General features: G+C 34.9%; 1 protein-coding gene across 3 annotated transcripts in view; it reads right to left on the bottom strand.

Moving 5' to 3' along the window:
* PDE1A (phosphodiesterase 1A) overlaps nt 1-27,950 on the bottom strand; it is a 384,349-nt gene that overhangs the window by 116,811 nt on the left and 239,588 nt on the right. For all 3 annotated transcript variants that reach the window (XM_030803171.1, XM_030803172.1, XM_003253813.3), the window contains exon 3: nt 4,393-4,506. In XM_030803171.1, the coding sequence (XP_030659031.1) occupies nt 4,393-4,506 (114 nt within the window). The remainder of the gene's footprint in view (nt 1-4,392; nt 4,507-27,950) is intronic.

The raw sequence follows: 27,950 nt of genomic DNA on the forward strand, positions 1-27,950 counted from the left end.
ACTCATAAAGGATTGGCATTTGCATTTGAAAATGTCTTTTAAAAAATCCAGCAGTCATATTCATTAGCGTATTGTGCTATTATCTCTACTAAGAGTCAGAATTCAGAAACTGTTTTTATTTTTCTCACCAAAATCATCTTTAAAGGGAGATTTTTGTTTTGATTGCTTTCTTAACTGAAATTCTGCAGTCATTAAGGCTCTGTATGTGTGTGTGTTTTAAACCAATTAATAATTTGTGTTTTTACACTGCTTTATTTTGTGCTGACTTTTTTCTTTCAGTCCAGCCCAACTTTCAAACAATACCTCTCTGGAATACTCATGGAATCATTTTTTTCTAGAAAGAGAATTTTCTATCAAAAAACATTTCAGAAGTCAAAAGGTTTTTAAAGTTTAAAAGCAACTAAATGCTTCTTGGACCTGACTCCTTTTACATAATCTCTGTTTTACTGATAGTTTTAAGGGAAACAGTACTTTAATAACTGTATGGACATCTCAACAGAAACATCCTCAGTTTACTGCTGTGTCTTACTAAGTATATAGAAAATCAACCACATAAATTATTATTGTTCTAAAAATTCTTAAGCTGATATTTTGATCATAAAATCACAGCTCTTAGGAGATTTGTAAGAGGTAATCTTAGGTCTGACCTGTGGTATGATGGTAAATGTTTAATAACAGACTCCAGAAAAAAATAAACTCTGATTTGTAGCACGTTATTTTTCATGGGTGTGAATACTCCCATGGTAGCCATTTTCAAGCTAGCCACATGAAATTACTGAAGGCAGAATTGGAAAGAGATGCCACACAATCCGTACACCACTGGGGCTGATGATCCTGACAACCTGTGCACTTTCATCAAACTTCAGTGTCTCTGAAGTCACCTTTTCGTCAAATGTTAGAAAAGGGATGAGTATGAGAATTGCACTTCATAGCCCAAGCCCTAGAGTCAGACTGCCAAGGCCCTAATCCAACTCTTCAACTCCCTGTCTTCCCTTTGGTAAGCTATGTAACTTTTCTGTGATTTAAGTTTTCTCATATACAATCTGGTAATAATAGAGTTTCTATTTCATAGGACTTTTATGATGTTTAAATAAAATGGTACGTATAAAATGCTTAGAAGATTTTTTAGCACATAGTAGGCCCTTAATACATGTTAGCTACAGGATTTACAATTCCAGCTATCACAATGTTTTATATGTTGTCATCTAAATCTTTCAGAGGTCATCAAAAACCATTCTGTTTTATAGGAATACTCTGAGAAGAGCCAGGTATAGAGGAAGGAGTACTAAGTAAGAAGTCATGGGTTAGGTTTTAGTCCCAGTTTTGCCAACACTTCCATCCATGACCTGTGTCAAACCATTTTCCTTCTAAGAGCTTTAATTCTCTCAGTAGCAAAATGTAGAAAGTAATAATCATCCTGCCAATCACATAGGATTGTGGTGACACTAATGCAAGATAATGAACCTAAGAGCCCTTTGAAGATGATACAAATGTGGGGTATTATTATTAATCCAATTTAAAACTCATGATGCCATGGAAGCGTTATAATAAAATAATAAAAATTTGGAGTAAATATTAGGAATAATGTGGTGTTAAGAGATGGAATGTTTTGTTATAAGAAGGAAAAAAATTAATGAATTTCTACCACGAAGCAGGGCAGCATTGTGCTCAACCTCTTTTCCCCGCAAAAGAGCAATTTTCAAATGAAAAAGGGCTATACTTTAGGTATAACATACATTTAAATGAGTTAGGGATCACGGGGAACTAAGTTAGCAAATATCCATGGAGTCATACTTTTCAGGGAAAGGAAATGCACCAGAAAAATGAATAAATAAATAAAGCATATAATAATCTATTAAATGACAGACAGGATACTTAGGCAAACCAGGTAGTTAGCATTATGCCATTAGAAGGTGAATAATGAAATCTTCAAATCGTTCTTTGGTTCTTAAGTTTTATAGATAAATAGAAAAAAAAATATCTGTTCAAGAACATATTGAATAAATCTTAAACCTGTTAAGTTCAGTCATCTTGTGAACAATAAGAGCACACATAAAAATGAGGGAGCAAGGGAAAAACATCAGGTATTTTTAAAATTTGCACTTTGGATTCTGTTTACTTAGAAGAATCATGTACATTCATACACATCCAGTAAACATTCACCAAGAAAATAATTTCTTTATTTCTCCTTTCTTTCTTTCTATTTATTTCCTTCTCTTTCCCTTTCTTTCTTTCCTTTTTTCTTTTTCTTTCTTTCTTTCTTTCGTTCTTTCTTTCTCTTTCATTCTTTCTCTTTCTTTTTCTTTTTGTTTCTCTCCCTCTTTCTTTCTTCTTTTATTCTTTCTTCTTTCCTTCTTTTATTCATTTATTTATTGACATGATCTCAGTCCGTCACCCAGACTGGAGTGCAGTGGCACAGTCTCAGCTCACTGCAACCTCGGCCTCCCTGGCTCAAGTTATCCTCCCACCTCAGCCTCCCAAATAGCTGGGACTACAGAAACACGCCACGATACCTGGCTAATTTTTGTGTTTTCTTGTAGAGATGAGGTTTTGCTATGTTTCACAGGCTGGTTGTGAACTCCTGGTCTCAAAAGTGATCTGCCCACTTCAGCCTCCCAAAATGCTAGGATTATAGGTGTGAGCCACTGTGCCTAGCCTGTTTTCTTTTCCTCAAGTAATTTATCCAAGCTATGCTTTAGTAGAGGAGTTTCATTCTGCAGACAAAGAAAGAATCGCTTGTGCAACAAAGCTCTCAATATGGCCTCTTCTGCCAGCTATTAGTAAAAATTCTCATTGTCAAATATTTTAAAAATCAGAATACAATAAAAGGATACTTTTAAGTTTCCTTTTTCAGTGAAAAAAAGAAGAATGAAAGACTGTTTATGTAGTATACTAACTTCCAGGAAAGGATGAGGGAAAAATACAAAATAAAAATATGTAATAAATCGCTGGAAAGATATATAAGAAATTTATGAGAAACAGAGTAGACTGTGACCAGGGTAGAGGCAAGAATTTCATCATGTGAATTTTTTACTTATTAAACTGTGTGTGTGTGTGTGTGTGTGTGTGTGTGTGTGTGTGTGTATCCGCGTGCCTGTGAAGTCCAGTACACATAGGTAAATAAAAACTAATGTTATTTAGTTGCCCATCCGGTTTAACATTGCTCATGTTCCCCAAGCTTAGCCCTGGGACAGGCATGGACACCTGCAGAGTGGAAGGGGCCTAGTGGGTGTCCTCATCTCCATATTCCCACTCACTGCTGCTTCTGGTTGTTTAGCAATGTGGTGCAAGAGGCAGGAAATTATAGGACCAAAGGGTCTGGCTAGACTGGCGGTTTTGCTGTCATCTGTGTGACAAATGCCCAAATGCTGCCTATTTTTTTTTCTCCTGGGGACCATTTGTGGGTCCTTAAGAGACAACTTGCTAATACCAAGAGAGTACTTTGAATATATATTTTCTACTATGTTAGCTGAATTTTTATAATTCCTACCCTGGCTCTTATACCATCACTTACTCTATGCAGCCTCTTTTTCACTATTTGACTTAAGTAGTCTTTGGTACTTTAAGAGACCTCTATTCTACCTGCTTTATGGCTGAGAAAAAAATTAGCACCTTTTCCATGTCAAATGCTGGAAATGCATGCCTCTCTCCCCACAGGTTCCCTCTTACCTCTGAATTCACAGGTAGCCCTGATTAGCCTATCACTTTTATCCATTCTGAGCGGAGAATTAGGAACCAGATATCTTTGAACACCAAGAGAACACTGGTCACATCTCCTGGATTTGCCAAATATCCTCCAGGCGGTGAATAGCCTCCTTGAGGGTCACAGCATTAAGCTGGTAACCCTCTTCAAATAAGTCCCCCTTTCCTAATCTCCTTATCACTGCTAATTATAAGACTAGATTTGGATGATCAAAAATACACATTTGGGATGTCCCTTAGCAATCCCTGCATAGAGGGCCTGATAGACACATCTCATGAGAATGTGTGGGCATGTAACATCCATTTTCCTAAAGGGATTCTGAAATTTGAGATAATAGGGAAAATCCTTACATCAGTGAAAACCAATATAAGCCTACATGTAACTCTGACATTTAAAAGTCTGAGCCCAAGGAGAGTGAGGGTGGGGGAAGAGGAGACTTTTTTTTCACTTTAGTGTTTGACTATTTTATGACATTCAAACATTTGGATTAAAATGTGTATTAATTTTAAAGAATCATAGTCCAGTTAATTAGCTACATGAAGAAGAACCTCTCAAATTTTAATAAGATTTGATTCTGGTTTCACAGGAAGATATTCTAAGTTCCTGTTTGAGATAAAGGAGGGTCAAGAGAGAGGAAGAAAAAGGGGAGTAAGTCAAAGAAGATTAAAGAGAAGAAGGTTAAAACTTACCTCGTTTCATCGATATAAACTGCTTCCAGCACAGATGCCGCATATTCAATATTCTTCTTTAAGTCAACGACGTTAACGTCACCTCTTTCCAGCTGCTTCACTAAGCATCTTAGTCTATTTCAAAAAAGTAGCCAAAGAGAGAAACAGCAAGGAATTTATTGTAACTATCTGGAAAATAGTATAGTATTAAATACACTCAGTTAAGATTTTTAACATAGCTATTTCTAGGTCAACAAATAGCATTATTTTCAGAGTTTTTTTTTGATATAATTAAGACCAGTCTTTACTATGTAAGGAATTATTAGGTATTATATTCAGCTCTCAATAATATTAGGAGTATAGGTAGCTAGTTTAAGTACAATATTTCAGAGATAGTCTTCCTGAAAATTCAAGACAATATAGACATTTTCAGAAAAGTATATTCCTATAATTCATTCTATGGTTTTTCTGTTTTTTCAATGTTGGCACTAGGAGAATATTCAAAGGATGCTCTTCTTAATTCACAGTTGCAAAAATATGGAACCAACCTAAGTGCCCATTGACCAATGAGTGGATAAAGAAAATGTGGTATATATGTACCATGGAATACTACTCAGCCATAAAAAGGAATAAAATAGTGTCTTTTGCAGCAACTTGGATGGAGCTGGGGGCCATTATTCTAAGTGAGGTAACTCAGGAATGGAAAGCCAAATATAGTATGTTCTCACTTATAAGTGGGAGCTAAACGGTGAGAATGCAAAGGCATCAGAATAATATAATGGACTTTGGGGACTCACAGAGGAAGAGTGGGAGGGGGTGTGGGATAAAATACTATATATTGGGTACAGTGTACAGTGCTCGGGTGATGGGTGCACAAAAATCCCAGAAATCACCACTAAAGAACTTATCCATGTAACCAGAAACCACCTGTACCCCCCCAAAAAACTACTAAATAAAAAATTAAAAAATAAAATTAAAAGAAGACTTCATAAAATAAACAAAAAAGAGTGCTTTTCTGACTGCTAGATTAGCTATTATTCACTGTGTAAAGCAATAAAGACAAAGACGAAAGGCAAACGTTATTTAAAAAGTCAACTGAGACTAGAAAATATATATATATGTGTCCTTAGTGTATTTACTGCACTGGTTTTTCACTTGAGGCAAATTTGAAAATATTTTCTCATGTTTGAGTCCGTAGGATGATGTGTCCCAATGCTCTGAGGAATTTTAAAATATAGAACTCAGCTAGATTCCTGAGTTACAGAAACCATGAGATAATTAGTGTGTTAAGCCCCAAGCTTTGAGATAATTGTTATATAGCAATAGGCAGCTAATAAAGTAAGGTGATACAAATTACCTTAAAAAGTTTGTAACAGCTTTGGCAACTTCTATGCATTAAATTGTAAGTGGCGTGTTTCTGAAGATACTGCTGTTTACCAAGTACAAAAGGAACATATTCCTTACTCTCTCCATACTATAGATAAGCAATATGAAGATAACTTGTCTATTTTCCTAAGTCATCAGGCAGAATTTTATTCCATTCTATTCAGAGGTATTGCAAAAGAGAGAGTAGATTGCGGCTACTTTTAGGCACTCCCTTAGAGATAATTTAGCAGACTTCCTAGCAATTTATTTTGGATAATTTTCAATGGCAAGGGTGAAGATACAAAGGCAAGTTAAGAATTTCAGCAAAGGTATTTGACATTTCTCCACCCATAAGAAATAGTTATTTCTCTATGGGTAAAAAAAGACACACCTAAATGAAAACGTCTTACTCAGGAAGCTGTAAACAATTACTTTTTTGGTGCCATTTACTTTTGTATCATGAAATATCAGCAGGCAATAACATTGAAAAATAAATTGTATATACCAATAAATAAGTCTTATGAGTACAGAATAAGCAAAACAAAGCACAGCAAAAATGCAACCAAAACACGTTACTTAGAAAGGAAAAATTAAGCCTGGCTTTGAGGCTTGTCTGAAACACCGAATGTGATGATAATGGATCAAGATACGGAGGGTTTTGAGATTTTTGTAATGCTTATGACCCAAGAACATTATTCTTAGTCAAACTGTCCTTTATTTATGAAAGTAGAAGATAGAGATTTTGTTTTTGTTTTTCCATAGTCCTGCAATAGCTGAGAAATATACTATCATATGTCTTTCTTGTGAAAATTACTTGAGTTCAACTTGGTTGTATAAGGTGGTTTAAAAACAACAGTACTTCAAAGGGTTGCCTTCCTTTTCCCTGAAAAACTGCATTCTATTTTTATTTGTTAGCGATTTTCCCACTAAAAACACTACATTTTCTAAGCTCTCTTGAAGCTAGGTATGGTCACATGACTAAATTCTTGCCACAGATGTGCATGGAGGTTGTTGGTGAGACTTTCAGAACAGTTCTTTGGAGAGAGCTAACTGTGCTGGAAGGAGTTCTCTTGCTGTCTGGAATGCAGCGGAACTGTCTAAAGGCCAGCAGCCATCTGGGATCATAAATGACCTGGCAAAAGAAAGCCACACACTAAGCATGGTAGAAAAGAAAAAATGGAAGTGGCCTGGATATCATGCTATGGGTCCACCTGAATGAAATCGCCCATCTCTAGATTGTTTCTGATGCAAAAACAACAAAAATTGCATTTAAGCCACAATTATTTTGAGGTTTCTTTTATATGCAGATGAACCCAAAACACACTGATAAACGAATAGAGAATGAAGCAAAATAAGGTAGTCAAGAACGGAGAAATCTTTCATTATCAAATGAGATGATGAGTACCCTCGGAGACCACGGACAAGTGCGTTTCCTAACTCACAACAGCCTGTGGTTGTTCCTAGGGGATTCATCCCGTCTGCAACTACAACTGGTAAGAAGAGGCTCTAATGCTTGCACAATGAACATGCCCTTTCACACAGAGATCTCAATGTGGTTTAAAAACAAAATATTATGAATTATATCTTGATAATTCATAATTAGATATATAAACCTATAATTGGACATAAAACTTCTATTGGGGGAAAACACTTCTGTAAGGTTTTACCACCCAATTAGAAAATGTAATTGTGTATAGTTATAGCTCAGTAAAACCATGTCCCCTCATACACACACACGCACACGTGCACACACACACACACACATACACACCTATATTCACTATGCCAACCCCAAAAGACTGGATAGAAATGTATATTGGGGGGTTACTAGGACTCATTTTTTCTCCTTCACTTGTTGTACTAAATTTTCATTAATGAGTGCACATTTCTATTTACATAAAAAGGAAAACCTTTATATTGTAAAAATATTATTTACAACTAGAACTTGAGCTTAATGGAATAATTTATATTATTATTACTATCCTAATTGTAATCATTTATATCATTACTATCCTAATTGCGAATATGCTTTTGTAATCAAATTATATATACAACAATCCTCAACAATCTTATTTCAGCTATTATTTTACTTTCTTCCTAGATAATATAAGGTCAAACATCTTCATGAATAATTTTCAAATGATTGTATGGTCTGTACTGGTGGGTTCCAAAGTGTTAAGGCTTTATTGTATATATCTGTATAATTTCTTTATTTTTAAGATAATCACATCCTATTTACCTAATTCTTAAGCCATCCAATAGGCAAATTCTCAGAGCTGAAAATAAAATATTTTATGCACAAAGTTATGTGCATAAAATAAACAAGTTCCCTTAATTTAGCAAAAATTCTTTTTAATAATGATTTTGCTTCTTTCGTCAATCAGGGTGGGCAAGCTGAGTAGAAAACAATGTTCTTAATTTCTGGCATAGATAAGTTGTTCTGGTTCCCAGAGCTTAGGGTGAGGGCATGTTCTTGATGTTCTAATCTGAGCAGTTTCTGACCCAGAAAATTGTGCATGAGGACGGCTACTGTGTTTGGTAACAAAACAAGTTAACAGCTGTTGTATCAAGCAGTATAGACAACTTTGCTAAAAAGGTGTTTAAAAACCCAGTTCAGTTAGATAAATGATTATTGGGTATCTATTACTGCACCTGGGGCTGTGTAAAAGAATATATATCTATATATAGATATTAGTACATATATAAGAATATATATGTATATATAAGTGTATATATATAAGGATACACACAAAACCACACTGATATATACGCATATACATATATAATGCATGGGTACCTGTGTGTGTGCACAACAATACCTTCTTCAAGGTATTTGCAATCTCTGAGGGTTGTATGGCATGCAAACAATGTGGTCAAATGTCAAGCTGCAGGTATTTCCCATTGCTTCTTTTATGCACACCCTAATTTCTAAGCAAACTGGTGTAGTCACTCTTCCTCAAAAACCCGCACATCATCTTAGATTCCAGTGCTTCTCTCTTGCTGAACTCTCTTTCTCCCATGTTCCTACCATCTGTTACTGTCTTAAATCATGTTTGGTTACCACGCATATCTGAGATGCTACCTATCTCGTAAGTCCTTTGAAGATGCCTGTTCATTGTGATCGCTCCCTACATAGAAACTAGGCCACATTTTATTTGTTTCTCATTGACAACATTCACATTTCTCTGACTTTCATATAATTTCAATTTTTTATGTGATATTTCCCCAACTGGTCTCTCAGCAAATAAAAAATTTTCAGGCATGCAAACAAGCAGGAAAATTCACCCATGATGAGGATAAAAATAAATGAGTTAAAATTAACCCAAATACGACAAAGAAGATAGAATTAGTAGACAAAAATGTTGATTGTTATTATAAAAATAAAATAATATAAACAACATTATGCCAATAAATTCAATAACTAAGATAAAATGAATTATTTTCTTAAAAAACACAAAGTAACAAATACCAAGAAGAAACAAATAAATGAAATTTGTGGCTAAAAACCCTTCACATAAGAAAACTCCTGGCCTAGAAGACTTCTCTGGTAAATTTTGGGAGGCCGGAGTGGACAGATCACCTGAGGTTGGGAGTTTGAGATCAGCCTGGCCAACATGGAGAAACTCCATCTCTACTAAAAATACAAAATTAGCCAGGTGTGGTGGTGCATGCCTGTAATCCCAGCTACTCAGGAGGCTGAGGCAGGAGAATCACTTGAACCCAGGAGGAGGAGGTTGCAGTGCAAGATCGCCACCATTGCACTCCAGCCTGGGCAACAAGAGTGAAAAATCTGTCTCAAAAAAATAAATAACTAAAAATGAAAAATAAAAAAAAATTAAGGATGTAATAATATTCTATACATACTTTTCCAGAAAATTGATCAACGGTAAATACTTCCCAACTCATTCTAGGTGACCAAATTATTTTTATAACAAAACCAGATGCAATCATTGAGGAGGAGAATTCTATTTATATAAAATTTTAGAAAATGCAAATGATCCTAATAGTGACAGAAAGTAGATACTAGTTGTTTAAGAATGGAGAAAGTGAGAATCAGGGAGGAATAGGTTCAAGGAAACTTTTGAGAGTAATGGATGTTAATTTTCTTGTTATGGTGATGGTTTCACAAGTGTATACCTGTGTCTGCACTTAATCAAATTGCAAATTGCAAGCTAAAATATGTAATCAGTAATTTGAAAAAGAAAAAGGCTATGGGCTAAATAGATGCTATTGGTATATACCTTCATTTTTCATCAATTTTATTAAAATATTTAGAATTCTAAGTTATATTATCAAAGACATGAAAAAAATCTAAAGCATCATTAATGATCTTTTCCCAAAGAGAATGACACAAATCTTTGATAATTCATAAGACTTTAAAAATCAGCCTGAAAATATGTGCTGAGCACACTTTTATCTGCTTAGTTTTTAAAGGGACTTCCTTACCTTCTAATGATCAGGACACGTAAAAGAAGACAGAAACAAAAATAGCAATACCATCTTTGAAAGCAATTGATTGGCTCTGTGATTAAATCAAGCAATTGCAGCAGACAAATAATTTCTTCTTTTGAACAAAGAGTACTGAGTTGTAGAAAATTGTTGAGTATTTTTATTCAAATACAGAACTGCTACATTCCAAATGAAAAGTTACTCAATGTCAAATGATGCAGTTTTCATAACCAAGTACTCTGAATACCTTCTAAGCTATCGTTACATAACCGAATCTTGCAGAATAACCACCTACATAAGTAACAGTGTTCTCATATGGAAAAACCCTGTGTGTCTATGCATGTCTTTTTAAATTTTAGGATACAAAATACACAAGATATATCTCATGTGACAGAGCATGAATAACAAGTAATAATTAAATAAATAAAATGTATTAAAATAATTTATAATTATTACATAACTATCAATGCTCCTATTTGTGATCTGATTGAAATACAAAAGTGAAAAGGATATGGTTGTAAGAAATCCATAATAAGAATCAGAAGCGCTAAAGTTAAAAGAAATTATATATCTGTAATATATATTAATATTAACATTAAAATCTGGCCATAAGCAGAAGCGCATGAAACCACATAAATAGAAACTGTCAGAACAAGAAGCTACTGTGTCATTTTCAGTAAGTCCTGCTTGACTCTAAAACAATAAAAAATTGATAATAAAATCTGTTAAATAATGAAGTCTTATCTATTCTGCAGGTCGATGCTCAGGAAACTAAACCCTAACCTTAGTCTAAAATGCAGGGTTTATGGACGTAAAGACTTTTCCAGTATTTTTTTCATGTAGGCAAATATAACTGCAAAGCTCCATGATACCTTTATTTTATAGGATAAATAATTCCCCAAACAATTTCTATAATTGAACACAATGAAAACAAATGGGATCGATGGCATAATGTACAGCATGAGGACTACACTTAATAATATTGCATTGTATACTGGAAATTTGCAAAGAGAGTAGACTTTTAGGTAATTTTACCACCAAAAAAAAAAAAGCTACCTATGTGAAATGATGGATATGTTAATTTGCTTGAGTGTACTAATCATTTCACTGTATATGTATATAAAATATAAAACATCACGTTGGTCTACCTTAAATATACACAACAAAAATAGTATGGCAAACAGTATTACTCTTAAAAATGTGTTTACAGTCTACATTTAAAGGAGCAAAATAATCCCACTGAGGCAGAGAATATGTGACTGAAAAAACTCTTTTAAGTACAAAGGAATATGTAACTATTCTCTCTCTTCCCCAAAAGTCACTATTTAGGTAAACTATTTCTTTACTTCAAGAGTTAACTTTTTCTACAAAAATGGACATTATGTAATTTCCAGTTTGTTGAAGAGTTCCTCATAAGTACAGAGATGTAAACATTCAAAGAGTTGGAAATGCTTTCAAAATCAATTTGTTTCTCCTTGAAGACAAGAAAACAGTAAGATCATATCGAGTCTAAACAAGGAACCAATCAAGTGTTTCTGGTCAGTGTTACCTGTCTGAAATAACTGAGTCATATTATATCATTTAACTGTGGTATAATTTTTATATTGTTCGAAAAGAAATAGACAAAAGGGTATTTATGGTTTGCATTAACTCCTGGTAGATTAAAAAAATTCTTTATTGGTGCTCACCACTGAAACATTAATATGACTTAATAAATTGAAATAGAGACTGAAAATAACCATTAAGAAACAAACAAAAAACTTTGAGAAAAGAGATTGATACATGATGCAAAAACATGCTACTTTTTAAATGGAATAAATGGTGATGAAAGGGCTTTTGGAAAATTAACACTAATAATTTACATGAAAATGTCAACAGAAGGGGTAGAGGAAAAAGTCTAATTTCTATCCCAGGAAGTAGACAAAAAGACAGCAAGATGGATACTAGAATAATAAAGAAAAAAATTGAGAGCCGGTTTGGGAGATCTAATATCCAGCTAATTGGGGTTCTACACATAAGGAATACAGAAGAGAATTAGACAAAATTATCAAAGAAAGAGTCACTTTCCCAGAACTCAGAATCTCCATGCTGAAGGGACCTCCCAAGGCCAGCTTCATGGGCATATACCTGGGCAGTCACTCAGGGCCTTGCACTTAGGAGGGCCCCACACTTTCCTTAGTGCTCTGCTGTCACTATCTTGAAATTCTTGATAATTTTGAGCAAGAAACTGCATATTTTCATTTTTTCACTGGGTCATGCATGTTATGCAGATGGTCTTAGGTCTGACCTAGAATTCTATACTCAGCCAAACTGTCAATCTAGTTTGAGGAAAGAATAAAGGCATTTTCAAATACTCAACAACTTCAAAAATTTGAATTTTCATGCGTTCTTTTTCAAGAAGCCACTGGGGAGATGCATTTAACCAGTACAAGAACATAACAGAAAATCTAAGACAGATAAGTTGGGAAGGGAAGTCTTACAATAAGAGGTATGTGTCCATCCTAGAAACTAACTAGTCCAGATTGAAGTATGAGTACAGAGGAAAGGAAGTGTGAAAGAAACCTGTCAGGGAAAAAATGGAACTAATGACCAATGGAACTGATAGAACGTCTGGAAATTTGTTTTGGCAGATCAAGCATTTATAAAATTGTGAAATATATGTATGAAAAATACAATAATTATGAATCTAGGCGGAAGAAATAAATTGTATGAGATAGGAAACAGTCATAGTTCACTATCTGATTGACAGTTGAATAATATATACAAAGTCATATTACTATAAACACTAGTAATTTTAAAACAAGGCACAATATCTCTTTCGAGAAGATTAAAGTAAGGAAGTTGATGAAGTTAATGTACAAGAGTTATTTCCTCTATTATCACTGGGGATGTCCATAAAGTCTGAAATTGATAAATCAAGAAAGAGTACAGCATTTTATTTGGAAATATAAATCTTCCTCCAAAAGAAAGAAGGACTAAAAAAGCTAAAACATTGTGATTACTTACTTCTGGGGAATTGACTGATATCTTCTGATAATTAAAAAAAGAATTTTAATGACGTAGTTCCCTATTTAAGTAAAATGTCCAAGTCACAAGGAAAGTGACTTAACTTAGAAGTCAGGTCCTTTACTTGGTAGTTTTGGAATCACTGACCATGACAAATTTAAAAGACTGAAAAATAACAAGATGTCAAAATTCATCTTGAATTTAAAAGATTTTGAAAAGATATAAAGCATTCAAAGTTGATAGTGATGTTGAGATACAGTTCTAGGCTCTTTTAGGCATATGGTTAAGCCAAGGATACAAAAATAGATTTAACATAAAAAAAAATATATATATATATATACCTTTTTGTCACATATATCATGCTCATCTACTGAACTAACTGAAAACAGGCACATATTTCAGGTTTGAGGTAGACATAAAGAAGAAAGTACACATTAAGGGAAAAGAGAAAGAGAAATATGATGAAACAAACTATGATGGCTGAATTTATCTTTTCTTTTTTCTTTTTGCAAAATCAGAGGAAAGAAAAAAGTGTGTTGAGTACTTTTACAAAAGTCAAATTAAATTGTGGCTTAGAAAGAATGGAAGTGAGTAGATAAAAGGTTGGCTGGGCAAAGAACTCTGAGATTTGGGTGCTCCTGAAGCACTAAGGGGGTGAAAACCAGTAAAATCTATTACTATATTGGATGAGCAAAGCAATCTCAGCACCAGTTCCACCAAAAATAACAAAGGAATGGTTAAAAGTGGTGTATTAGACCAATTAGGCTTCTGTAACAAAATACCATACACTGGGTGGCTTATAAACAAGAGAAATCTCTTTCTCGTAGTCCTGGAGGCTGGGAAATCCATGACCGAGGTGTTGGCAGGTTCAATGTCTGGTGAGGGCCTTCTTCCTAGTTCATAGATGGCTGTCTTCTCACTGTAACCTCACATGGTAGAATGAGCAAACCAGCTCTCTGGGGCCTCTTACGAAGACATTAATCCCATTAACAAGAGCTCTGCCCTCATGATCTAATCACCTCCCAAAGGCCCAACCTCCTACCATCACCTTGGAAGGGTTATAATTTGAACCTATGAATTTTGGAGTGACACAAATATATCAAATGGCTTGGGATATTTATTCTTAATTAATGCAGTACCATGTACCAACACACTTCAAAAATGCACTAGCAGAGAAGGAAATCTTTTAAAAATAGATTTTTACACAAACATGCATATGGAAAAAAGCCACAGAAAGAAAAGTCAACATGATATTTTTTCAATTACAATAGATCACACAACACAAAAATATCTAAAAACAGAAATATTTCCACGGCAGATACTATCAGAGAGCAGAAAAGTCCTTCTGTTACTCCTGATACTCAGTGATAGAAAAATCGAGTCATTTAAAGAAGAGTCTCTTGAAAGACCAATTTTTTGGAGATACAATTTGTGGCATAAAAAGCAATCAAATCGAGTTCAAAAGAATTGATTGAGAAGATAACTTTTATTGTAAAGGTTGTTATATGTATTATAAAAAATATTTTAGACTCTAATTTGATTGATTTTCTCTCTCTCTCCCTCCCTGCCTTCTTTCGTGTATGTATGAATACCTGTTTCAAGACAACTAAAGTTGAATGACAAAAAACTCATATTTGGTTTTACAGAATTTCCCTTGCTTCTGTAGAAATGTAGCTTTTGTAGCCATAATCTCTCAGAATCATTGTAAATAATTCTTTATGATATCTGTGAAGCATTATATTGACATTGACAGAAGTACTTTTGAGAACGCATCATCACTGGTATAAACTTCTGAGTTGCTTAGCAAGGCTTAACAATAAGAATGAAAGAAACACTACTAAATAAATTAGTTAAGGTCTAACTAGGAGAACAAAACAACTCTGAACATTAAAAACTAAGTTTAATTATTGCAATTGATTACTTGGATGATGGGAGATGAGAAAACAACCAGGGAATAGTGAGGATCCCCCAAATAAGCAACTGCAGGAAGCTTTTGGAGGGTCAAAAGAGAGAGGCAGGAACACCAGACCCCAGTGGCTTTGAGAGTTCCTACAGAAGAGAGAAACACCAGTGGGGACTGCCCATGGCAATCTTGAACCACAGAAGAGACACAACTAAGGTAAGAGAGGCTTCCTCAAGGCAGGCAGAGAGGGAGAGGAAGACCCTGGCTTTTACCTTCTTCCTCACCTATCCTGACTTTATATGCCATTGGCCAGATCCAAGCACAAGTCAGCTGACAGGAACCTGGAAAATTTAGCTATGATTATACACAGCACTGCAGGGCAGGGATAAGGCAAGGAATAGATCACAGGCTAGTAGGCCGAGAACTACAATACACAGTACCCAGAAGGTGTCAGAAAGTTTTTCTTGAGATTTGCAAATAAGGCAGAAAGGTAGGTGGCATGTTGTTTCTGTCACATAAAGGCAAAGCCAACCAAAAGGTATCTAGAATAAGGTATTCTGTTCATCTTACTGTTTGATGTTAATTAAATGGCCAAGGTTTAGCAATGCTGTTTTGTTAACTTGCAGATTTTGGTCTGGTGTGAATAAAAATAATTTTTATTTGGCAGAATAGGCACCCATGTAAATTCATAATCTCATTAGACATCAACTAGATTTGCTTCTAACCCAGCCATGTTATTGAAACGTTGCCTATGTATATCTAACTTTCTAAATGCTCTTTCAACCAATCACAACCTCTTACTGATTCCCTCATTATTAATGATTTAAATAGAAACATTGACATATGCTCAAATTATATTTGCATGAGTAATACTTTTACCTTTGGAAAATTATATATTAACAAGGCATTACAAATTTTGGTACAATTAATTTCAACACCTTCAACATATAGGATAATAAATAATGCTCCTAACTCTAGAAAGGAAGGAGGAATCTAGGAGATATAAAATTAATGACCAGAAAAAACATTTCCTTCCTCTCTCCCTTCCTTCCTTCCTTTCTCCCATCCTTCCTTCCTATTTCCATTCTCTCTCTTTTCTCTGTTTCTTTGTTTCTGGTTTCTTTCAAGAAAACTAATAAAGACATGGTTCTCATGAGTTCCTAGAATGTAGGCAAAAAATGAACAAAAATTGGTCTTAGAAGCTATGCTCCAAATAGCAACTGTTGTGGGAAGTCAGGGACCCTGAACGGAGGGACTGGCTGGAGCCATGGCAGAGGAACATAAATTGCGAAGATTTCATTTTAATATGGACATATATCAGTTCCCCAAATTAATACTTTTATAATTCCTTACACCTGTCTTTACTTCAATCTCTGAACATAAATTGTGAAGATTTCATGGACATTTATCAGTTCCCAAATAATACTACTATAATTTCTTACGCCTGTCTTACTTTAATCTCTTAATCCTGTTATCTTCGTAATCTGAGGATGTTCGTCACCTCAGGACCACTATTGTACAAATTGATTGTAAAACATGTGTGTTTGAACAATATGAAATCAGTGCACCTTGAAAAAGAACAGAATAACAATGATTTTAGGGAACAAAGGAAGACAACTGTAAGGTCTGACTGCCTGTGGGGTCGGGCAGAATACAGCCATATTTTTCTTCTTGCAGAGAGCCTATAAACAGATGTGCAAGTAGGGAAGATATCACTGAATTCTTTTCCTAGCAAGGAATAGTAATAATTGAGACCCTGGGAAAGGAATGCATTCTTGCGGGGAGGTCTATAAACAGCCACTCTGGGAGTGTCTGTCTTACGTGGTTGAGATAAGGACTGAAATATGCCCTGGTCTCCTGCAGTACTCTCAGGCTTATTAGGGTGGGGGAAAAAAATCTCACCCTGGTAAATTTGAGGTCAGACTGGTTCTCTGCTCTCGAACCCTGTTTTCTGTTGTTTAAGAAGTTTATTAAGACAATACATGCACAGCTGAACATAGACCCTCATGAGTAATTCTAATTTTGCCCTTTGCCTTGTGATCTTTGCTTTTATCCTTGACCTGTTTCCTCAGAAGCATGTGATCTTTGTTCTCCTTTTTTGCCCTTTGAAGCATGTGATCTTTGTGACTTACTCCCTGTTCGTACACCCCCTCCCCTTTTGAAATCCTTAATAAAACTTGCTGGTTTTGTGGCTCAGGTGGGCATCACGGTCCTACCGATATGTGATGTCACCCCCAGAGGCCCAGCTGTAAAATTCCTCTCTTTGTACTCTTTCTCTTTATTTCTCAGACCAGCCAACACTTAGGGAAAATAGAAAGAACTTACGCTGAAATATTGGGGGTGGGTTCCCCCGATAAGCAACTCATTTGGGAATGCCAGCATCCATTTGAATTTTTGATTTTTAAAAATAAAGATCGAGTGCTGAAAATTTCCCAAGAGACCACCATAGTCTCGCTGCATAGGCATGACAGAATTCTCCACCTAGTTGGGCTTCTCTTGTAAGTTCATATCTGCCCCTACATGAGATGAATTTCTGATCTTAAACATAAAATAATGTACTAAACAACAACAAAAAATTGCCCTAGGTTGTCTTCAAGGAATTCTTAGTGGTCTAGATCCTTGCTAGAGAGCTACTGGGTGCAAGAGAGACACCTGATTCTTAAGTGAAGTTTTTCTCATTCAACTGAGGTAAGCACAGTTCCATCTATATTGAGATGCACTGAGTTTCAGCAGGTGTTTCAGATGGAATTAAACTGCCCTGTGGAAAAAACAATGTGGTATGTAACACTGTCAGAAAGCTCCTCACCTAGAATGGTTCACACTCTCAATTGGTCTTATCCTACTCTACTGTGTCCCTACCATGACAAGGTTACACTGAATAACTGTCAAGTACTATCCTCCATTACAGTGTATTCAATGTCAATCAATTCACAGTACCAGACAGCTATATTTACCATATGTGGTCTGGCCAAGAGATCTTGACAACTTCTTCTTGGAAGATCAAAATCTCTTCATAAAACCTATTTAATATAGTGATTAAACAGGACAATTTCTTAGTAAGTCTTGAATTCTCAACCCTTTCCTGTGTCCCTACAACTCACATCAAGACAAGCACTAGTCTGAAAATGGGCACATTTTCACACTTAAGGATCACATTTAAGGATGTGATTTAACAAGCTTACACAATTGAGTTGAGTCTTCTAATTTCAAAGTCTCTAGTGGATATAACACACATGAAAAGGTGGATATAACACAAACAATCATCAATCTGCAGGAGAAGATGAGCCGGAGCATAAACTTTTGACATTATTTTTCCAGGTATTTAACCATAAACACTAAAAGACTTCAATTCTGTGTTTTGGTAGACTAAGATATAGAGAAAGTTTAGCATTAAAATAGAGTCTTCAAAGAAGTATCATCAGTAAAATTTACATTTCTATCATATGAGAGGTTTATAAGTCATTTTGATTGTTTAGCAGTTCATTCATAGTTTTGATCTAGTGTATAGTGGTAGAGATGTTTATGTATTATGGACTAGACTTCAAAATTATATAGATACTTATAAACACTAAAAATCTAACTGAAACAGTGATTCACGTTGGTCCAAATGTAAGAGAGGCCTCAGAAGTGAATACCTGTTTGACATTCCAGAAGGAGCCTTCACTCTGGTAAGTTCAACCCTGTTCTCTATAGTAGCCCAGCAATGATTAATTTGGAGGGGAAGAAAAATCTGGTAGAACTGACTAACCCAAGAATATGTGAAGTTCTTTTTACAATTTTTAACTTTTTAAAGTAAGCCAAACACAGTTTATACAGATTTGTACAGAGTATTAGGAACAGAAGCATTAATGTACAAGCTTAAAGTTTAAATTCCAAGATTCAAGTTCATTTATTTTCCAACTCAGATACCTGACATTGGTAAATGACAGACTTTTAGAGTTTCTTAGAGACTATTATAAATTATGTTCTTTTAAACAATAACCAAAATCCTAAACCAAAACAATAACCAAGGTATAATGAAAATAGGGCATAGAAGCAGGATTCTTAAAAAGTAAATTATCAGTTTTTTAGTTTAGTTTTTAATCTTATGTAGGCAATGAATGTTCACTGTCAAGAGTTGGAGGATGAGTAGATTTTCAACAACAGCCTGTAGTAGGAGAAAAAATGCCACTCTGTAATTCTTAGATGAGCACAACCTAAATTATCATAATGTACAGAAACTCCAAAAGCATCCCAGCACCATAGAAAATAGAGGAATCTCAGTCTTCTTTAGGATTTGTTCCCTGGGGAGCCAATGACCATCAAAAAAGAATGGCTTTGGTTACTGGTAAGAGCAACCTTCCTTGTAGAATATATATTCATGGACCAGATTTTTTAAATCCTGCTTTCTTTTTCTTTCCACAGTCAATATGCTTGGAAGAATATCAACTCTGAATACCTATCGTGTATCCTTTAGAGCTTCAATGGTATAGGGTCTACATATCTTCAGGAAAATATCTTTGTAAGTCTAAATATTCAGGTTTTCTTTTGTCTTTCTCATTCTTTGAACTTCACTTTTAAAACATCTTTATTGGAGTAAATTATGGACAAAATTAAACAGGCATATTTAATTTACAAATACATACAGTTTTATAATGAAATGAAATATATTTAATTTCTCTTTCTCGCTACCTATCTCTGAAATCTTTTTATAAAAATTAGCAGTTTCTTCATCCACTTAGTCCCACCCTATGTTCTGCTCACTGGGACATTTCTTTAAAAATACTTTGATTGTTTTTTTTCTGGGATTTTACTCTACATTTTAAAATGGTATGCTTATTCTGCTATCTCTTGGTTTATTGATACTGGATACTACCTATTGGCCTCCTGTTACGGTGAATAAGGACTTAGGTGTTTTTTACATATCTGCTCCATTTTACCTTACCCTAAGTTACCAAAAATGCTGTTTTAAAATACTTGTAACATTAATAATCAAGACTTACATTTTTATGATCATCCATATAGTGTTCATTACATAGCTGAATAGTGTATGAAGATTACATTTCCATGCCTGGGTTTTATTACCCAAAGTAATGAATTACTGCATTTTTTACTAACATTATGTTCTGAATGTCTATCCAAATTTTCCCCCAAGCCCCATTTACATCTTCCAAATATCAATCAGCACTTCCTCTTTTATGCTGGAAACCTATCTTGGATCTCTATCTCTGGCTCACATTCAGATCTGTTGCTCTCCAGATCTTACACAGCTGTCATCCTGAGGCCGCCCTCGGCCACATTCCCTGATGGATCCCCTGTTTTTGGATTCTATGACCTCACTTCTGAATTTTCTTCTGTTTTGTACATTCTCCAGTAGTTTCCAAGAAAGTGCGTATGTGACATAAATCATTTAGTTTCTGAATGCTAAAAATTTTGTTCTTTCTTCCCACTTGATTGTCTGATAGAATATTCTAGATTGAAAATAATTTTCTCTCAAAATTTAAAGGCTTTTCTTCATTTCTTCTGTTAAGGGGAGTCCTATGCTTAGTGACTCTGCTCCACCAGTTACCACTATTCCTTCCGTTTACATTTTTCAAAAATTTGCTAAAATATCCTATTCTCTAATGCCTTCTCTTTTTTCCTCTTTGATTTTGTGGGTTTATAAATTTTTATTTTCAATTTTAGGGGGTTTCAATTGGAAAAAAAATCAACACATGTGACCATCCATCATCTTATTCAAAAGTAAGAATTTTATTTTCTTGCTGCCTGACTAATTGGCAAAATGATATTAATAAGGTGGCAGTAAGGTAAAAACTTCTTTTTAATGATATACCTAAATAACTGCACAAACTAACAATGACGAAACAGATAAGTTACAGGGCTGGTGCAAATGGACATTATCCATTTGGTATTGCAAAAATTTTAGAGATGTTTTTCACAAATAGAAGATAATCTCTTTGTTTTTTCTGGGGCAGAAAGAATAACTGAGGAAATAAAAAATAAAGAGTTACAACAGAAAGTCCATTTAGATAGTAGGGAGAATCAAGTTTGATATAGAAACTCAAGGGAGTCTGTGTATTCTAAAATGCATGAGTCATTTTCGTTTAATTTTAGCATTAATTTTGTGTTTTCATCAGTTACTTCACTTTCCTTATAGGTATGATATTCTGTCAAGTTCTGTAACACAGATGCTGGTTTTCTACTGCAATTTGCTTTTAAAATGTCCAGTGGAAAAAAATGCTAAAGAATGTTATAATGAGTGCTTTGTCTTAGGGATGTTTAAAAGAACCTTCCTTCTCAAAGAAACTACTTAAAACAAGCCTGTGGAGCAAATGGTCATGCAACTTTAAAATGCTGCCAGTAAAATAGCTAAGTAATCTCAAGAAACCCATCTGAATGCTAACAACCTAGACCAGAAAACTCAATCCAAACTCCAATAATCGACTGCTTCGTGAAAGAGCCAGCTGTTTAAAAGATGTTCCTCCTTCTGCTGCTAAGAAAGAAAAAATAACTATGCATACTCTATGTACACCATATTCAACACGTGCTTTTACAGCCAGAAGAGAACTGAAGAAATCAGTGGAGTGTGACAAATATCACTGTGTCCAAAGAAATCAGTTTGTGAAAATTTCATTATTTTTTTAATTTACCCCTCTCAATAGCTGCTTAGATTGTTTTACACTCACTCTGATTTAGCAAGTGAATATTGACTGGAAGGGAAAATATTTTTTAATGCTGTGAATAAGCAAATTGTCAATTTTGCTTCTAACACTAAATGTCTTAGAGTTTAGTATTAAATATAGTTAAGAAATTTTAGAAAAATAAACGTGAGTCTAAAATGATAAAGAAAAGAAACAAATATATTATTGATACCATTTTGTATGTTTATTATTGATCACCCAAGTCATTCACCCAATACCTGTGCCTTTCTGTCATCTGGAACAATGCTACCCTCAATGATGTTATTCTAACAGACAGACAGAATGATGACAGTTTAATCTTGATATGGGAGTAGGCCTATCCAGTTAACTCTGGTTTCTCAACTCACTCACCTCTAACTCTTACAGAAGATATTTAATCCTAATCCTAATCTTTTACCATTATTCCACTCACTTATCCTCACTACTTTGTAACTCTTGAGCTCTTTCCTCTCTCCACTATCCATGCTCAAGCAGGTCTTGGCTATCTTTCTGCTCCAAGAGATGATCATTGTCAGGAAAAGTCACTGTAGCCTCCTTACATACGAGCCTCCTTACATACATTTCAAGTTAGTGACCTGGGTCCTCTGAAGTTCTGGCCTAATTTTAGCTATCAAACATCTTCCCTAAGAAAAACTTCCTATGTGAATAAAATTCATCCTTTTGAATTAATTACGTTCATAGGTGTCATTGTTAGTTAACTCAAGATTATGAAAACCTCAGCACCAAAGCATATGTTCATAGGTGTCATTCTTACTTAAGATTATGAAAACCTCAGCACCAAAGCATACATTCTCACCAAATTTCAACTCTCAGCTCTATTGCATGCAACACACTCAAACATCCCAATATTTATATGTAAGGAGACATCCATATCATATTTCATATCCTAATATTGGAGATTTGTGTTAGTTATGTGTGAGTACCTATATATAATTCCAAAACTTGGCATTATTTTCCTACATACACCAAGAATTTAATTTGTTTATTTTTTTGCAATTTATAAATGATTTACCCAATATATAAATACATAGTCTATATGCATGTTTTGTGTCTTAATAAATCTTTCAGTCCTCAATTATAATTGGCAGTCCAGTTCATTCAATAAACTATTAAAACTTCCTTAATGTTCACAAAAGCCCTAATGAAATAGTCTCAATTGGAAAATGTGGACACTGTGCCTTAAAATTTTACAGAACCTGTGCATAGCCATGCTGTTGAATCATAGAAGAAGCATGTCTAAAACAAATAGAACTTCCTCAGAATCCATGCTATTTCCATCTATATAAAGCTGGAAATAACACTAAGATTATGGGTAGTGAATTTAGTAAATACCTTAGGTATTAATCAATATTAATAAGCAATAGGAAAGAAATATTTTCTTTTCAAATCCTTAAAGTATAAACTGTCAACTCAATGTAATCATTCCCAAGGACTAGGAAATGTAATGGCAAAGTAAAATCACTGGACACTTGTTGAGTGTCCACATATGTGTGGTCAGGTAAGTTTTACACACAGTAGTAAACGGTCACCTATATGTTATGATTAAGTGATTCTGATGTAATGTTTTGACCACCAAATCTTTCCACAAATAATAAAACAAGTTGCTTAAACTGGTATATCTCTTTGAATAGTCCACCTTATCAATATGAGACCATGGTTTTGGTATAAAGGGTACCTGAGTTACACACACACACATACACACACACACACTTTATGACTTGGTGGCAGCCTTCATTAAATGCTATATAACACAAAGTATTAGATTTGAGAAAATGACAAAACAATATAGGGCTCTAGGCTTTTGATATTTATTTATGAAACTGTTATGAGTTTTTTTTTAAAAAATCTTTTCAACTTTTAGCTCAGAAAAAAATGAGTTAAATCTTGAGTTTTACAAAGATACAACCTCAAGTTTTCCTAGAAGGAAACAAAAGATGTATTCACCCAGAAGGAAATTAATCATGCTTAGGAACTGGGGTCTCTGTCTGAAAACAAAAGACAAAGAACCATCACTACAACTTGACACATTTTGACAAAGATGTAAAGATCATGAAGTGAAAGTACAAAGGAGGATGCTTTTGATTAAATTAGTGGTTAGCTGGGACTCTGTGAAAAGCGTCATGGCTTGTAAAAGATTATCCATTATCAAATCTCATTTTAACGTCTTTTTTTACGGATAGTGAAAAACTTCAACGACACATGAAGCCTATTGCCACTTAGGATTTCTAGGAGGAGGTTTTTTAATGGTAAAAGTTGTAACAATCAAGTACATACCTTCTTTTTCTCTGGGATACAACTGTATTAGGTCCCAGCTTTCAAGCGGCTAGTGACCTGGCAGCCGTTACCTGGCCTATTGCAAGAATCCATTTGGGAGAACAAGAGGCAGTAAGGAAGGAAATGGCATATATGAAAGAACAGAAGGATATAACCTGAGGCTCCATTGTCCATGATTTTAAATTCTAGTTTGAGGAGTCTGTGTCTTACAATACATGCAAGATTTTAAGAAACTGTCAGATGAAAGTAGTTTTTGGCAAATTGACTTAGCTTCTTAGAACAAATCTTAAATGCAAAATAACATTTATATTTATAAATAAATAGCTGCATTAGAGGATTTTTACTGACTGATACATCACTAAGATTTTAGTAAGATGACTGATAATTAAAATATAAAATTGGAACATAAAATTAAATTGAGCAAACTCAGAAATTTGGAGAAGCATTGGCTAATTTGTTATTTTCACTATCTTTGCCAAAATGCATATAAATGTATTTTGGAGGGAAATGAGTATAAGTTGAAATTTTATATAATGTCATTAATTATCAGATACACAACAAATTTATCTTGCTTAAAGGGGGCATGTTGGCTAAAATGATTCAGAAGAAAATAATCAGATTTCTCCCATTTACCTAAGTCAACAGAAAATATAGATGGGTGGTAATTTTTTAATAATAAGGACATAATATAAATTCCCCCTAAATTTTTAATCTTTTCTTTATACAAGCCTTTTGTCATCAATATAGGATCACGTTGAATATTTTCCCATTCTGGAAATAAAACAATAATAACTAACATTTATTAAGCACTTTACATATAATTCCTTTCAACTCACATTGATTTTATGAAGTAATTTACATTTATCTTCATTTTATGATGAGGAATCTGAGATACCATGAGATTAAGTAACTTGCCTAAGGTCACACAATTAGTTGGTAGTTGCTTAGATAGTTAGCCATGTAGTCTTAACCACTGCACGAGTTAGCTTAGCTATCTTCACTTTCCTCAAGCCAGCATTCTTATACTCTTGTACTTTCTCTTCATAGCAAACTTGCACGCAGATAATCATTTTGCCACCTCTAATTCCCTCCCCAGTGCCTGCCTTCCACCCCTCAAAGTGGCACTGCAGCCACTCTTGCTTCTGCCATGCTGACTTCTCCACAGCTATATCTAAGGATACTCCTTGGTTTTTATGTTTCTCAAAGCTCTGCAGCATCTTTCACTTCTGGACACTCTTTAGAGTGTTTTCTTTTCTTGTTTTCTCTGGCATCATCTTATTTTTGTTCGAGCAATAAAGTTGGTTTTTTTTCCTCAATATCCCTTTCTTCCCTCCCTCTGCTAAGGACACTTAAAATGCATGAACCAACGCTTATTTGTACCAAATTTGCTAACCACTAATTTAATCAAAAGGACACTTAGCAGAGAGAGGGAAGGAAGTGGCCAAAATCAGATTTACTAAGAAACAATCTGGTCGAATTATGTCTAAGGACACTTAGCAGAGGGAGGGAAGGAAGGGAAATTGAGAAAAAACTGAGTGAGTAGAGTATAACCTTCTTCTCCTAACCATTTCCCATGTGGATGTTGACTTTGACAATATGAGTTACTTTGGCCAATGGAAAGTCCGCATCTTGAAACAAGTGGCAGCCTTAAATGCAGCAGCTTCGCTTGGCATCTCAGGCTTCTGTGACCCACCATAGTAAGAACATATTCCAAGTAGTAGGTGGCTGAGGACAGTGAGGAAACCTGTGGAGCAGACTTGAGTCTAACCTGCAGCCTGGAGCCAGGCCCAGCTGATCTTAGCTGAGTTCAGCAGAGAAACAGCAGACTTGCAGACCCATGAATGATAAATCAAACAAATACTATTATAAATCAATGGAAAGGTACAGATTCAACTCCACTACTTATCATTAAACTTTAATATGGGCAAGTTACTTATCCTCTGTAAGTCTTAGTGTTTTCATCCGTAAAGTTGGAAAATGAATAGTTTGCTTTACTTGATTTGTAGAGAAAATTGAATGAAGTAATATATGTGAAGTGCTTAGCACAATGGCATAGTATGAGCCCAATTAATGCTAATTTAAGCAACAAATGCTTTCCTTATTTCCAGACTCAAATATGACGCTAGAAAGCTGCTCTGGGAGGGCACTTTGAGAGCTCAAAATCAACAGGTGTCATAATGAACTCATTACATTTCCTCCTTCTCTGATATCCAACATTGTAAATGACAGCCTTTTTTACAGAGCTCACAAATGAGCAACTTTGGGGTCCTCCCTACCTTCTTCCTTACCACTTTTCTCCAATTTTCAATCAAAATTTTTTTTATTTTATCTCCTGTATATGTTATCTGTTCATCACCTTTCCTTCATCCTTACAGTCACCATCTAAATCACTTATTTTACGGCATCAATACCTATTTTAGTTAAGGTAAGGCTAAACACTGTAAGAGGTAAAATCCTCAATCCAGTCATTACATAATCAGTTTGCTTCTCACTCATAAGAAATCTTAGTTGTGAGTTCCTGATTAGTGAATGATTTCAGACCTAAGCTCTTTCCATCACATGGTGTCACTATTTTCAACACATGGCTTCTTCCATGGTCGCTGTATTCACATTAAGCCGGTGGAGAGGGAAAGAACATGGATGGTTGTATGTGGAAGGCTTTATGTTAAGAGTTGGGAGTGGTGCTCATAGCTTCCACTCATATTACATTGAAGATAAATCTATCATATGATCACATCTAACTTTAAGGGAGGCTGGAAAAGGCAATCTGACTGTATGCCAAAGAAAAAGAGGTAATAGGTATGATGAACAACTAGCCATACATTGTCCCAGTTCCCTCAGTGGCCTCCATGCTTCCAGCCTAGTCCCTTTACAATTCAGTTCCTACAAGAAGCCAGAGTTTTGTTTGTTTGTTAAACATAAATTGGATCATCTCACTCTTATGTTTAAAATTTCCAACGTCTTTCAGTAGGGCATTGACTAAAACCCAAATTCCTTACCTTGACTTCATAATCTTGCCCCTGCTTTACCTTGCTGAACTTGTCTCTTCCCAATCTCTTCGTCATGCACTATGGTTTACTCACATTGATTTTATTTCTGTTCCTTGACCATCTGAAACAAACTCTTCCCCTAGCATCTTTATACCAGCTCTTCTTTCCTTCTAGAACACTCTTCCATAACCTTCACATAGCTGGTATCTTCCTCCCACTAAGACTTCATTTTAAATGACACCTCTTCAGAAAAGCCCTCCCTGACAACCCAATCAAAAATAATCACCCAGTCACTTTCTACCACATCGACGTATTTTATCGTTCTACATACAACTTATGAGAATTTGGTGGGTTTCTGTCAGGTAGCTATTGATTTTTTATTCATCTGTCTATCATCTATCACATCTATTTACCTATCTATTTATGCCTCCACATGCAGATAGAGATCCTTGAGTGTTTTATTCCCCACTGAACTCTATCACCTAGAATACTAGCCCTGTTTGGCACAGGGCTAGTTGAGTAAAGTTTGACTCACTAATAAAGTTTGCTGAACTTTCTGTGCACTAAGGTAGGCACACTTTCATCCCACCAACCAACTCTACCAAGCTGAAAAAGACAAAACAAGTTTGTTTCTTACTTAGCATTACAAAATATACCTGTGGCTGAAAGTCAGGTTTACTAAGAAACAAACTGGTCAAATTATGCCTAAAGAACTGCTTAGCGGACCAATTTACTTGTAACCTTTTCTCTTTCCACTGAGCCTAAGACTCTGAATGTAATGTCTGATGGTAGACAATGCATTTTTTCTCACTTAAGCAGGAACCTGTGTTTTTTGTTTCAAGGGAATTTTATGTTTATGTGTAGTAAACCACTTAATTTTTCAGCCTGGAACAAATATCCTCTTTAATTTAA

Source organism: Nomascus leucogenys, chromosome 22a (assembly GCF_006542625.1).
Source record: "Nomascus leucogenys isolate Asia chromosome 22a, Asia_NLE_v1, whole genome shotgun sequence".
Lineage (NCBI taxonomy): Eukaryota > Metazoa > Chordata > Mammalia > Primates > Hylobatidae > Nomascus > Nomascus leucogenys.